General features: G+C 46.8%; 1 protein-coding gene across 8 annotated transcripts in view; it reads right to left on the reverse strand.

Moving 5' to 3' along the window:
* Positions 1–15,666, reverse strand: part of LOC310832627 (protein CEPU-1) — an 819,723-nt gene that overhangs the window by 326,016 nt on the left and 478,041 nt on the right. For all 8 annotated transcript variants that reach the window (XM_083714754.1, XM_083714753.1, XM_083714760.1 and 5 more), the window contains exon 2: positions 10,172–10,256. In XM_083714754.1, coding sequence (XP_083570880.1) covers positions 10,172–10,256 — 85 coding nt within the window. The remainder of the gene's footprint in view (positions 1–10,171; positions 10,257–15,666) is intronic.

Raw genomic sequence — 15,666 nt, forward strand, 5'->3', positions numbered from 1 at the left:
TGCACGAGCAATTAAAATGCCAGCCAGTTCAGTTTAATAGTGGATGGGTCAATAAAGACTCAGCTGGGATTGTATCCTCTTGCGCATATCAAGACACATCACAAACCAAGCGGTGCTGCAATGCTGCCAAATATCAAGCAGACCAGTCAACACAGAAGTTGAGCTTTAAAAAATAAAAAGCCTTAGACAAACCTTTCCAAATCTCCAGCCTCTACAACAGCTGCATAGAAAGGTGCCTCATTTCAAACGCATTCAGACATGAGGAATTCTGTGTTAGTGTTACTGATTATAATGCTACAAGTCTATCCTGTTTTCTGATGTTCTTTTCATGCTGCAGTACCTGTTGCATTATGGAACTGTGGCTTTTTGACTGCTATACCAACACATCACACTAATTTTCATTCAGACCAGCGGGCATGGTGTGACACAGCAATAAATGTCACTGCTATCACCCAACCCTTTCTGCACCTGCCTTCTTCTGTTTCCCCCACGATTTGAGGATACCACGCCATTTTTTTACTCCCACAATTTTCAGTATTGATGGGGTTGCAAAGTGATTCTTTCTGGAACCAATCAAAACAGAAATGAACACTTCCACTGGGTTTCCAGAAGTGGCTTTTGCATCATATGGAAGCTCAAATATAATACGGAAATTCACAGTTAGGGAAATGGAATAAATTAATGTGAGAATGCAGCCTAAGCCACCTTTAGAACTCTTCCTCCACCTCACCATTAGTCAGCATTTCCAAGGCTGCCAAATCAAGAGACTACGACTTTGGGGTCAGTCAGGAGAAGAGGTCAATAACCAGCACTCCTAATACATCTCAATGGCAGCATTCTCCAAGGTGACATCCCACATATAACTCCAATATAACATCACATATAACATCAGCCTGCTTTGCAAAGGGGACATAGAGGAGGTTGGAAGGCAGGGTTCCTAAGTTAGGATTTAAAGGCCCAATTGTTAATATACTCAAGATTAAGCTTTGAAAGCCCAATACTACTCTGTACTTGTGCAACCAACCAGGCTGTTATGCACAGAGTGTAATCTGTCCCCCACCCCAGCAAATAAAATTCTTATTAATTGATTGATTGATTGCATTTGTCTCCAATATGCTCAAGGTAGCATACATGGTTTTTCCCTCCCTCATTCACCCCTGCATCAACAACCCTGTGAGGTTGGTTAAGCTGAGATAATAATGTGCTTCCACTGGCCACAGAGTTACTGGTTAGACTGCTGCCTAAGGTCTCCATTGATTAGGTGATCACCAACATGCTGCTAGTTTGCAGACACAGCTCTGCATTTGCAACACAAGCCCAGTAATAATACTAACCTTCCTTACAGGGTGGCTGTAAGAATTTCTGAGAAGACAGGTGTTCCATAGCGTTGTAAAGTATTTTGCATTTAAGTAACAACCACAGCCATGGTGCCACTTTGGCCAGCCGACCTGCCTTGAAAAAGGCAGAGTTTGTGCAGCTGGGTCACAGCTCTGCCCGGGAGGAGACTCAGAATCTCTGGCCTGGGCATGATGTTCACTGGGTAGCCTTGGACCAATCCCCTCATCTCAGCCTAGGCTACCTCCCAGGATTGTTGAGAAGACGAGGAGGGCAATCTGTATTTATTTAATACAGAAGCACACCTTTCCTGCAAGGAGCTCTCAATTTTATCCTCATGCCCCCTGGTGAAATAGGTCAGGCTGAGAGTGAATGACTCACCCAAGGACACCCAGTGAGCTTCAGGGCCGAGTGGAAATTTGAACCCTGGCCTCCGAGGTCCTAGTCCGACACTAACTGCTGCACCATCACTGGTTCTCATAAATAACAATGCCAATTGCCTCCTTGTTTGGCAGGGAGAGAAGATGAGGGGAATTGCATCCATTCCCTGCTACACCTGCTTCTAAACCTATATTGGTAGCGCACAGCAAATAAGGAAGGTGGTAGGAGTTGGGCCTCCGAGGAAAAAGGTAGGCTGGGACTGGGAGAGCTGACGCTTCAGGAATTTGGCTCCCTAACCTTTATCTAGGCTCAGGCACAGACAAGTGTATTTCTCTGAAGACTGAAGCAACCACAAAACATTCTGACAGCTGGGTTTGGCACCAATCGAAGCTTCCAAGGCATCTCATGTATAATGTGTAACAGTAATCCAACTGGGATGTTGCCAAGGGCTACAACCATTCACTGATAGACAATCGCTGGGAAGAGGTGAGAAGACTGTCTACAGGGCGACAACCCCTAAGCCACTTCAAGTTGTCATGAGACAACCACAAGCATTGGCCTGGGATTCAGGCCACATTTGTACCATCCATTTAAAGTGTTATGATGTCCCTTGCAACACCCAAATAATTCTCCTCACAGAGCTATGATTTCCAGAGTGGTTTAACAGTCCATTCTCCTTCACAAGAACTCTGAGAAGCACAGCTCTGTCAGTGGAAGAGGGGCTCCTCGCAGCTATCAGCACCCTTAACAACTCCCAGAGGTCTTTGGGGGAAGCCTAGTGGTACCATAGCTCTTTAAATGTATTGTGTGAAAGTGGACTGAGGCACACATTGACTGGGTTCACATCCACACCACCCATTCAAAGCACATGGCTTCCAGCCAAAGAATCCTGCAGACTGTAGTTTGCTACGGGGTGCTGGGAATTGTAGCTCTGTTGCAGTGAGCTATAGTTCCCTGGATACTTTTTTTTTGGGGGGGGAGTGGTGGCAAAGAGGTATAAATGTGTTTTAAATGTTGGGTGTGAAGGTGGCCTGTTTGCAGCAAGCCACAGAGGACAAATTTTGCTTCCAGCCTATTTCCAGTGGCGCGCAAGCCCCCTGACTCCTTTATGTGGTCTTGTGTGCACATGGGCGGTCTCTCATCAGAAAGCAAAGAACTCATCCACCGTGAGAAATGCCAGGCCTTTTCAAAATGCCGTAATCCCCAGGAAAGTTAAGGAGGGGGGGAGAGGAGGAGGGGGGAAGCAGGTCAGAGTGATATTTTTATAGTCCAGAGCTCTGAAATAAATAATTTCAGAGGATGAAAAATATCAGGCACTGAACTTTACGAACATCAAAATGAGATGAATATTTCATAGGAGCCGCGAGCCACGAGCCTGAACCCTGGAAAGGAACATGAATACAGATCCGATAACAAGGATTCCGATGGTTGGACAAGAACACAGGGAATAAGTCAGGGCAGGGAAGGAAATGGGAATGCAGGAGTGAAAGGTAGGAAGAAACTAATCAGGAGATGTCCCCAAAGGGCTGCCTCATATTACCAAATTATTCTGTGTTCGACCATATCCTATCCAGGCTAACACAGCAGCAGGGCCCCATGTGCACTATGCATTTAAAACACTGTCGTGCCACTTGGAGCAGGCATGGCTTCCCCCAAGGAATCCTGGGAACTGTAGTTTGTTAAGGGCGCTGTTCTACTGTTGTGTTTTATCACCCTGATCTCTGCACTTCTGGGGGGTGGGCATGGATGGGAACGTGCTAGCTGTTATCTTCTTTTGCTGTATTCTTACCTGAAGGGGGGGGGGGACCATTTTATTATAAAAAGGGCATGTTGAGAGTTGTTAGGAGACCTCTAGTCTTCTCAGAGGGCCAGGATTCCCAGAGTGGGTTAACAGTCCATCCCTCCTCCTAGGGAACTCTGGGAACTGTAGCTGTGTGAGGGGAATGAGGTCTCCTGACAACTCTCAACACCTAGTTCCCAGGATTCTTTGGGGTAGCCAAGCTACAGCTCCTAGGATGCTTCAGGGGTAAGCCATGACTCTTCAAGCATATAGTGCAAATGGGGCCCAAGTCTCCAGTGGACTTCAGGAAACAGCCTTAAACTGAGGCAGATGTAACTCTTGAACACAAAGGGTGATACTTCCAGAATTTCTGGAGGTCAACTTTCCAAGATCCTTCTCTGAAACATAGGAAGCTCAGAGCTGCCTCGTGTTGCCTCAGACCATTGATCCACCTACTTAAGTGTTGTCTACAGACTGATGGCTCTCTGATGTCTCAGAAAAGATTCTTGACTTCCCCAGCTGTACTTGGAGATGCCAGGGACTGGATCTGCAACCCTTTATATGCAAAGGAGGTGTTCTGCCCTGAATGATAGCCTTTCTCAGAAGGCAAAGGGATGACTCCCAGTTTATAGAACTATGGTCACCATTACTACACAGGGATGTATGGCATGTTAGGGGAAGAGGAGTACTTCTGGTGTGTCACACGTCCTTCTGAGGTAGTTTGTCCACCTTTGACACCCATCCTGCACTCAGCTCTCACCACACCCTGGGAATGGCTCACTGATGCAGCCCTCCTAGCTGCTTCCTTGATAAAGGGGAGGAGCTATGTGTGGCAGCAGAATGCATATCTGCTTCTTGCACAGTGCATTGTGCATTCTGTGCTATGAATGCAGTAAAACCATGCACACATATGATATTTTGGTGCACAGGCATGAATGGCTTACAATATGACATCTCATGTCTGTGCACCAACCACAAAAATGGCTCAGTTAAATTCTCCCCCCTACCCCTGCCTGGCTTTTCATTCTCCAATTCTGGCAACAGGTGAGATATATAGAATTTCGGCCAGACAATATTACAACTGACTGGAACTATTCCTGGGACCTCAACAGTAATGCACACTCCTGTGTGATATCTTTGTTCTTAAGGGAAACTGGCTGGTATAATAGAACTGCAGGGTTGGGAGAGATGTCCAGACTCTTGATCGTCTTGGGCGCCCTCCTCTGCACACATTCCAGCTTGTCAATATCTTTCTTAAACTATGGTGCCCAGAAATGAACAGAGGACTCCAGGTGGGGTCAGACTGAGGCCAAATGGAGACTTGTGTTCCTGCTAGGTACTGGGCAAACTTTGGAGGATTAAAACACAACTTGGTTATTCTGTGTGCACAGTAACCACAGTAAACCCAAGGTGGATGAAATGTCTTAAAGAGTATTTTAAATAAAAAAAAGCTATTGACAAAACTCAGAAGTGAGTCCAACCCCCCTGAAATACAGGAATCTCAACTAAAGCATCCATAACAGATGGTCATCCAACCTCTACTTAAAAACTTCCAATGAAGGAGAGCCCATCAACTTCTAAGGTAGCCTAACTGAAATCAAGATACACTATGTCCACAGCATTCCCCTGATCCACTAACCGGTAACCCTATCAAAAAAAGAAATGAGATTCGTCTGGCATGACTTGCTTTTGAGCACAGCTTTCAGCAGTGGATAACACTGGAAGGAAAGGAGGCCAGGCAATGGTGTGGAAAAACAGAGATGTCTTTCAGCAGGGGAACATTTACTTATAGAAAATCAGGAAAGGCTGCAACATTTGAGATTTTTATTTTATTTTTAGTTTGGAGAAAAGGCAAATAACAGGAGAGATGGTGAAAGGGTGTACCATTATGAATGGTATGGAAAAAGTGGGTTGAAAAGAGCTTTGCTCCCTGAATCATAATATTAGAGCTCTTGGGCATCCAAAAAAGCTGAATGTTGGAAGATTCAGGGGGGATAAAAAAAAGCACTTCTTCACACAGCACATGGTTAAGCAATAGCTCCCACAAGAGGGGATGATACCTACTAACTTGGATCACTTAAAAAGTGGATTCAACAAACTCGTGGAGCTCTGATTTGGAGTATATTCTTCTAAGAGGATTACACAAATTCATGGAGTATTAAGTCTAGTAAAGGCTACTAGCCATGATGGCTACACTCTGCCTCCACTGTTGGAGTGGAGGGTATGGTGGGTTGCAGTAGATGGTATTGGAGGGTATTCTTTATTGGAGAGTATTCCGTACCAGTGGGGAGGGTGCTGTTGCTTGCAGATTTATTTATTTACTCATTTTATATCTCACCTTCACCCCAGTGTACAACCCAAGGAAGCTCAAATCAGATACAACTATAAAAGCACACAATAAATGTAAATATTTTTTAAAGCAAGTAACCCTATTAAAAATAGCACTGAAAACACTAAAGACCATTTAAAAGGGCACAAGCAAACACAAAGTATAACATCCACAGAAGCCCCTGCCACAACAGCCAGTTCGTGGCCAATGTCTGTTGGAACAAAAAAGTCTTTACCTGCTGGAGAATGCAAAGCACAGAGGGGTCCAGGCTGGCTTCCTGTGGAAGGGAAGTCCACAATCTGAGAGCAGTCACTGAGAATGCCCTGCCCTCTCTTGTGTCCCCACCAAATGTGCCTGCAAAGGTGGTAGGACCCAAAGAAAGGCCTCTCCAGAAGACCTGAAAGCCCAAGCAGGCTTATATGTGGAGAAAATTGTGCTTCAGATAGCCTGGACACAAGCTATGTTTGGATTTGCAGGCCATAACTTTACACTTTGAATTGTGCCCAGAAACAGACCAGTAGCCAGAGGGGCTGTAGTCACAGGAAGTTCTCCCTGTAACTGGCTCCAGTAAGCAATCTGACTGCAGCAACTTGGACCTGCTGAAGTTTCCAAACACTTTCCAATGACAGCCCCGCATAGAGCATGTTACAATAATCCAAACAGGGTGTACAACCAAGGCATGTCACTCCATGGCTGGATCAGACACCTCCAAGAATTTGCACAGCTAGTGCCCTTGCTTCAAACGTGCAAGCTGCCAAAACCTGGGCATCTAGACTGAACCCAGGAGTACGTCCAACTTGCAAACGTGAGTTTTCAGTGGAGTGCAACTCTATTCAGCACAGGCTGAATCCCTGGTTCCCTTATCTGCCTTTCAACTGACCATACTGGTGACACTGAACTCCAAAACTCTTGACAGCATCTCCTAGCTGTTTCAGGTAAATGTTAAATAGAATTGGGGGATATGACAGAAACCCAAGTGACACCACAGGCCAGTGGGATGGGGTGGAAAGGAGCAAAGGGGCGGTTGCCACAGGTGCAAAATTGTTAGGGGGTGCAAAATTTTGACACCTGGTGCTGTCTCAATGTAGCTGTGCACTTCTGTCACTCCAATGAAAATGGCTTCTCCTCAAGAACCAGGAAGTGATCTATCCAGACAATGGAACGACTATTCATTTCTTATTTCCATGACTGTGATCTCCTGCATAACACGAACACTGTTAGGCAGTTGGATGCACATGCATATTCCGTCTAAGTCTTTCTCACTTATCCACCTGCCTCTGCATGGCCCCGGGCACTGGCAACTCACGCTACATCACTGCCATAGGCCAATAGCATCAGTTCAGCTACGGTGAGAACAAGATGGTGGACTAGATGGGTCTTTGGGATGGTCCAGCAGAACTGTTCCTGTGTTCTTAAAGGCTTCTAACCCATCTTTCAAGGCACATCGCCTTCTCGGGGCAACTTACATAATGTTTTAGAACAACAAAAACAGTTATAATTTAACCATTAATTGAAGAAAATAATTAAAATCAGCGGCAGCTAAAATTCTTCAAGCGTAGCAAAATAATTAATCATAGAAGGCTGGAATAAAAATGTCTCCAGAGTTTTCTTAAAAACCACCAGCCATATAGACATAGTTAATTTATGTATATATCATATTTAACAGAAATGCCTCCGTGCTCAACAGCAGTTCACATACAAAACAGCTCCAATTCAGTAGTACATGAAATAACAATAGATTCAGGCAAGTAGCTGTGTTGGTCTGACCCAGTTGAAATACAAATAAAAATAAATAACAAATTGTCCAGTAGCACATTTAAAGCATGTGGCTTCCCCAGTGAATTCTGGGAACTTTACGCCTCACAGAGGTACCATTCTCAGCAAACTTAACATACTAGAGTTCCCAGGATTCTTTGGGGCAAAGCCCTGTGATTTAAATGTATGGTGCAGATGTGACCAGAGTTTCTCTCCCCTGGGGATGTATTTGGTAGGGGATGGAGTTCCAAAAGGGCAGGGCCACCACTGAAAAGGCCCTGTCCTTGCTACATGCCATCTAACCCCTATCCAGATGCTGATCTCAACGCACAGGCAGGGCCATCTGGATGCTGGTTGTCTTTCAGCTAACCCAGTCCCAAGCTCCTTAGGGCATTAAAAGCTAAAACTAGCATCTTGAATTGGACATGGAGAAAACAGGCAGCTACTGTTACCGGTACAGTGAAATGTGTAACGGAATATGGAGGTACAATATCTCCAAGAGTTTTAGTAACCACATTCTGTATCAACTGCAGTTTCCAAATAATCTTCAAGAATAGCCACCTGTTGAACACACTGCAGCCATCTAACCAGGACATAACCAAAGAACATGTCACTGACGTTTCCTTATTTATTACATATTTATCCCACCCGTCCTCCAAGGAACTAAGGGAAATGTGTCCTCTCCTCTCCACATTCTTCTGCACAACAACCCTGCAAAGTAGATGAGTTTTGAGACTCAGCAGGGATTTGAACACAGGTTTTCCCAATACTAGTCAATATATCACACTAGTGTGCTTGCGCTCTCTCTCTCTCTCTCTCTCTCTCTCTGTGTGTGTGTGTGTGTGTGTGTTGACTCTCTCACATTGACTTCTGCAGCCCATTTGCTTGATTTAAAGTTGAGAGAACTGCAAATGTAAACCTAACCAGGGTCTGGCTTTTTTCCTCAGAGCTCTGATTTGCCATTGGTTGACTGGGACCCACCAGCAGGACACCACAACCTTGTGATCTCACCTTCATAAGGCTGATTTATTTGCTACACCTCTCCATGATAGCCACATTCTGACCCCCGGTGCTTCCCAGCATATGTCTTCTTGCATAAATTCCACCTGGGATCATATGCCTGGGAGAAGTCAATGAGCCATCACACTCAACCATCAGACCAAAATAAGGAGAGGATAGTGAGTTTGCAACCAAGGAAAGGAAAATGGGGAAAAGCTCTCTCTCTCTCTCTCTCTCTCTCTCTCTCTCTATATTGATGACGCAGTTAGATACAGTTAGATAGGGTGCAACTGCTGTGCCTCTTCTCACCCACCCCAGTCCTGCTGCAAACAATATTTTAATATTGCCCCACAGTTGATGTGGGGGGAGCCCAAGAAACTGCAGTCCATTGTTCCATCTATCTCAGTATCTTTCCTGCATTGCAATGAAGTTGTGATTCTTGGTAAGAAACCGACAGAGTTTTCAACACCCTCATTACCCTAACAATCCCCCTCCCCTACACACACACAAACACACACACACACATTGAGAAAGCTGTGAGAGTTGAAGCAGCATGATGTGGGATTGGTAGTGTGGGAATAGAGTTCCTTCCATATGTGCTATTGTGGAGCAATATTCTCAATTCGTGCATCAAGCTCCTCCACCTTCCGCTGTATAAGCACATCACACTGTCGACTCCACTCGGTTCACGGGAAGGAAAATGACACCAGATCTCAAAAGGGTTCAAAGCTGCAACATGGCTGTTCTTCCCCAACCTCTCTCCAAAGTGTTATTCCTCCCCATTATTGGAAAATATCACCCCTCCTGTCTCCCCATCCCACCGCATTTCATCACAAGAGTATTGTAGCATCACCACCAAGGGCTAAGCAGAGACAAGTAAGCTGCATAAGCAAGAACTTTTTTATTTTGGTTTTCAAAAAGCATTATTCTGAGACAGGCACAAACTCTTGCAAAACTAGATTAGGTTTTGGTGCACTGATCAGACTAAGCTGCCCCAGTAACACACATGCGACCCACCATCATTCTCCCCCCAAAAAAACAAAAAAACCCCAAACCCCTCAAATAACAGCAGGGGGAGACCAAGCATAGCAGTGTCCCAACAGCCTTTAAAACATCACCACCTTTTAAGAAATTTCTTCAAGCCAAGGAGGGGCGACACACACACTGGAAAGCTAACCTTTGCCAGAGTGGCAAAGAGGCAAAAAACACAGAAACAGGGGGCATGTTTCTTTACAGCCATGAAACAGACTATCCATCCTATTTCTCATGAAGGAGCTTCCACCTGCCAGCCACACCTCCTTCCTTCTATAGTGTAACCCTCTCAATGTGCAGTGTGTCAGGCATTTATCCAGCCTCATCCACACCCACAGCTGCACACCAGTTCTCTTGATGCACAGAGCTGTCAGAGCCAGGGACTGAAACCAAAGTGCACCCCAAAATCCCATGCATCCTGGTGCGTCCACCAAGCCTCCCAGAATCTCAGCCAACACCCGAGCGTAAAACCTATAGCACATAAGCCGCTGACCACCTATTATCACCAGCTCTGTCCCGGAGTAAAAAAGAAGAAGAAGAAGAAGAGTCTCTGCTCCTACCTGAGGGTGGCGCTCTCCCCTTGCCGGACGGTCACGTTGTCCATCGCCTTGGGGAAGGTGGTATCTCCGCTGCGCACTGGCACTCCTGCGGGCACAAGGAAGAGGAGCCTGAGAGACAGGACGACCAGGCACCGCCAGGGCAGGACTAAGCACCCACCGACCCCCATCCTGGGCTTTCCTCAAGGCAAAGATATATATATATTTATTAAAACAACCAGAGAGATGGATGGAGATTGGTTTGACAGGGACACCTCGCGGTGCCAAGTGTGGGCACAGAAGGGGAGGAGAGAAAGTGACGATGAGGAGGGAGAGGGCGGCGGAGCCTTTAGAAATCCAGTTTTTGGGTTTGTAGCTTTAGAGATCCGAGCCTCCCGAAAGGCATCCAGCGGAGTCCCAGGGAGGAAGAAGAAGTGCCCCCCCCAAGGTGGCCAAGTTGCTGCGCGCCTCACAAACCAGAGCTTCCGATCAAGAGTTCGTGCATCTCACTTTGCTGGAGGAGGTGCGCTGCGCTCCGGCGCGGTAGGGCACAGCCGGCGCTCCGCAGCCGCGCAAGGCGACGCGTTCCAGAGCGGCCCCTCCGGCCGGAGTTCCAAAAAATAAAACTCCCCGCAGAAGAACTCGGGGAATGGGTGGGGCGAAGAGGGGGGGAAGCACCCCCGGAGTAATCTCAGAGGGAGAAGCGACAGGCCTCCTGCTCCAAAAGCTCCGACGGTGCCACAGGGCAGGATGGAAGGGAAGGTCCGGCCGGCTGCCGCTGCTGCCCGCCGCTGCGGCTCGTGGTCGGGAGCGGATAGGAGCCTCTTCCCGGCTCAGCTGTGCTCCTCGCCGCCGCTCAGCGAAGGGAGGCTGCGAGGAAAGGCATGGCAAAGCTGGCGGTGCCGGCTGTTGCTGCTGCTGTTGCTGCCTGGACCAGGGCTAGGTTCAGCATCCCGGATGCGCTCTGCCTCCTGGCTGGGCGCATCTCCTTCTCTGCCGAATCGCAGCCTCTCGCGCCGGCTCTCCGGAGCACACACACGCATCGGCTTGCAGGGGTTGTCATGGCAGCAACTCCATCATCGCTGACCAGCACTTGGGCTCCGCGGCACAGGCAGCGCCGCTCAGGAGCGCAGACTTAGCACATTAATCTCAGCCAAGGACACCGGGGATGGGGGGGACTCTCCTTGCTTTTAACCCTCGCGGCGCCGGCGGGTGCACCTTGGGACGCCGGAGAAGGGGGGGGGCTTCTTAACCCTTGCGGGCCCGCTCCCAAACAACTAGCTCGCCGTGTGTGTGTGTGTGTGTGTGTGTGTGTGTGTGTGTCTTTACAGGCGGTCGCGGAGCTGTTGGCACTGCGACCTACTATTCCGAGGTCTGATGGGGGTGAGGGTGGAGGGTGAGTGAGTCCAGAGCGTGGCATCCAGCCAACTTGGTGGGTTTTTATTTGAACCCTGGGCTTTCCTCCCTGATCGCCTCCATCCGCTCTCGAAGTGGATAATGCAGGATGAGGATGGAGTGGCGCAGAGGTTAAAGTGCAGGGAGAGTGAGGTAGAAATCCTGTTTGGATGATAAACCTGCTGGAGGCAAGCCACTCTTTTTCTCAGGCCTCAGTTTGCCCAGCCTGAAGTATGGGAATAATGATGGCTAGTTATTCTAATAGTTGTTTTGCATATGATGTTATTTTATATCACACCCTGTGTTTCTCTACTAAAGGATAGCTGTCTAAAAGTCTTGAATAATAATAGTAATAATAATAATAATAATTCTACCTTACAGGTCTACCCTATTCCTGTAACTTGTTTTAACCCCTTTAATGTTTAATTTTTCATTGTTGCAACCTGAACTGGGACCTGATGGTGAAGGATGGGTAATAAAGCAAATAAATATGTAAATATGTAAATATGAAGATTACTGTTAATAGGAAAATGCCCAGAGCACTCAAAGAATCACTAGATACATTATGAACATGATGGAAAGAAACACAGCTGAAACTGCCAGGCATTTTCTGTTCCATGCCAGATGCCTTGAAAAAGCTGTTGACGCTACACACCTTGCTTTTTGCTACTACCTTCCAGCTGGGAAACTTATTTACTACATTGTATGGTCAGCCAACCACATATGTTCTCTGGGCATACCGGTGAAAAGAACAAAACTGCAATATTATAAGTACAATACAGAGCAGCAGAAGCAGCATGGAAAACTTTTCGCTCTCCCTCAGATATACAACAAAATACAAACCACAGAATTGTGGAATTCTAGAGTTGGAAGGCACACTGAAGATCATCTAGTCCAACTCCCAGCAACGCACCTGGCCCATACAGGGATCAAACCGAAAACCTTGACATTGTCAGCATCACACTCTAACCAACTGAGAGGTCCAGTTAAAAGAAAACACAAAATGTTTTTTGTTTTTTTTTAATGACCTGGATGAAGAGAAAGGACATGTTCATCTAGAGCAAAAAAGATTATATGGATGGTGTTCTCCTGGGCTGCTTTGGGAAGGCTGTTCCATACCATAGATGCCACCACTGAGGTACCCCACCTACAAATACGTTTTTTAAACAGAGGTAGGACAGCCATCTTGCTAGGAATTCCTTTGGTGTGACTCCTACATTGCAGGTAGCTTGATGACCCTCCTTGTCCCTCTCAACTCTACATGGTCTCTTCCAATTCTACAATTCAATAATTCTATATTGCAGCTAGTTCACAGTTAGCAACATGTATGGACAGACACAGCTCACATTGTTTACTCCACCTTGCCAGCAGATGATAGGTGCGCACACACACACACACACACACACACTGCTATTCTGCCCACTTTACAGAGTGAGAAACTGAGGCACGGTTCACAGCTAAGAAAGTCACTGGCTGCTGCAAGTTAACTCTTCTACAACAAGACCTGGATGCGATCATTTCCAGCACTGAGTGCTTCTAGGTGACCTGTTTACTGACCATTCATCTCGATATGTTTGCAGGAAGATAGACAGAGTCAGCTACTTTACTGACCATTCACTCTTATTTGTGCAGAGGTTAGACAATGTGGCATGGATCAAATATGATTTTTCCAGTGCATTTTCCCACCCCTTTCCTTACCACAAAAGTCTGATTTGGGGGAGTGGAGGGGAATTGGTGTTCTTGTACAAGAGCCCTGAATCAACCTTAATTGTTCAACCCAAAATTTCCACTTTGTGATTGAATCTCACCTGAAAATAGCAACAACCAATGAGTGTTTCATTTCTCTCTTCTTAGCCTGCCTGCCGCCAAAGGCAGCCAGCTCAGTTAGAAGCTTTCCTATCTTACAACTCAACAGCATCCCATTTGTCTATAAGTAGCAACTCTTACACTCTCTGCTTCTTTGCTAACTGAATTATTATTTCTATATATAATCGCCTGCTGGTAGGAAGTGCAAGACATAAACAGTCCCGGGGGATTTGAGTCCTTTATCTCTAAGAGAGAGCGGCAAAGGCAAGCTTCAGGAGACAGCAGCCCCCTTGACTTACCCTTCCCTTGGCCCGGCCGCCAGAGCCATACATTTCACTCGTCTTTGGCAGCCTTTCCAGGTGCCACAAAATCAATCTAAGATGCTTTTCTCTCTCATACTAAATGCTCAGTCATTTGGCTCAGATCAGGATCAGCTCCCCCGTGAGTCCATCTAGGCTTCAGGCCACAATCACACCACACATTTAAATCACTGTGATGGTTACAATTCCTGAGGACTGTAGTTTGTTAAAGGGGCTGAGAGCTGTTAGGAGACCTCCTGTTCCCCTCCCAGAGCTACAAATCCTAAGGTTGTTAAACAATCCACCCCCCTTCTCATGAAACTGAGGGAATTGTAGTTCTGGGACAGATTCCAATCTCCACTCAGCCCTGAAGCTGGCTGGGTGACTGGCTTGGGCCAGTGGCAGTCTCTCATCCTTACCTACCTCACAGGGTTGTTGTGAAGATAAAACAGGGTAGGGGAGAACCATGTATAACCACTTAGAGCTCCTTACATGAAAAGGTGTTATAATAAGGAAAATTAAAGAAGAGGAAATGCACCAGCAACCCAACATAAATTTTCATAAAATTTCCATGTTGATTTATATACATAGATGCATTTTTAAAAAATATAAATATAAATGCAATACGTGTCACTAAAGTTGGGATCACTGTGACCAGGTGAGCTCTGTGCTTGCATAATCTACTCTCGAGGTGCCACTCATGGGAAGCTTCAAGGGCCCTGTTCCCTCCCTACTTAGGGTTCTTTGGGTGATATCCAACTAATGTGTTTCAGTACAAGGATTTCCACTGTTGCAATTAGGCTCCACCCCTTTCCCTCCTCCTATGCACTCCCCATGCCCTCCTCAAATCTGCTCTGGAAGGTTTGGGGGGGGGGACACTCCAAAACAGATGTGGGGTTGGGGCAGAGGCAGAAGGACTTGCACTGATGGGAAGCTTGCTTAGCACTACCGTGGATGCAACCTATTATCTTTAACCTGAGCATACAGTCAGTCTAGGCTGCGGAGAATGGCAAAGTTTACAGAATACTAAAAAAGGAAACTTCGTGTGTGTGTGTGTGTGTGTGTGTGTGTGTGTGTGTAGAAATCATTAAGAAAGCTATTCCCTTGGTGAAAACACACACACAGAAGATAGACCAATGAGGAATGACCACAGAATGCAATGGAGTATCCTGGGGAGAGGATCCAGGTGCAGCTTGTCTAAAGTGGCATGATGTTCCCAACACTGGCCATCCATAAGAACAGCCTGCTGGCTCAGGCCAATGGCCCATCTACTCACAGAATCACTGAATTGTAGAGTTGGAAGGGACCACAATGCAGGAATCTTTCGCCCAACATGGGGCTCAACCCACAACCCTGAGATTGAGAGTCTCATGCTCTCCCAGCTGAGCTACCCAGCATCCTGTTCTCACAATGGCCAACCAGATGCCCACAGGAAATCTGCAAGTCGAACCTGAGCACAAGAGCAACTCTCCCCTTCTCCACTTTCCAGCAACTGGTATTCACTGCCCCCAACCAAAGAGATAGAACATAGCTATCCTGGTGAGATTCTCCTCAGAAGCTTACAGGCAGGGCATGAAGGCAAGGTTCCTTGACATCTTGTATGCACAGCGACACTGCCCCTGAACATGGAGGTTCAATTTAGCTGATAGCCACTGAAAAGTATTCCTCAATTCTCTCAGCGTGTGGAAGGATGGAGGTAGGGATGATAGCTGTTCGCATTGTTGACAGCAGGCAAGGGGTACCTTTCTCAGCCTGAGGGCCACATTCTCTTGTAGGCAACATTCTGAGGGCCAAAGGAAAATGGTGGGCAGGACCAGACACGAAAGTGGGTGGGGCGCTGAATGCATGTTTTACAGTCTACACGTACTCACACACAGAACTGTAGGTAGGTGATCTTGTGCCCCTGGCAGAACCTTCCAGATTGCGCCCCTAGCCATGGACTTATTCTTTCTGCCTCTCCTCCAAACCCCACCCCCTCCGCCCATTCAATTCACCCTCTATTTTCTTATGAGGCAATAA

The sequence above is a fragment of the Podarcis gaigeae genome (assembly GCF_964106915.1).
Source record: "Podarcis gaigeae genome assembly, chromosome: 15".
Taxonomy (NCBI): domain Eukaryota; kingdom Metazoa; phylum Chordata; class Lepidosauria; order Squamata; family Lacertidae; genus Podarcis; species Podarcis gaigeae.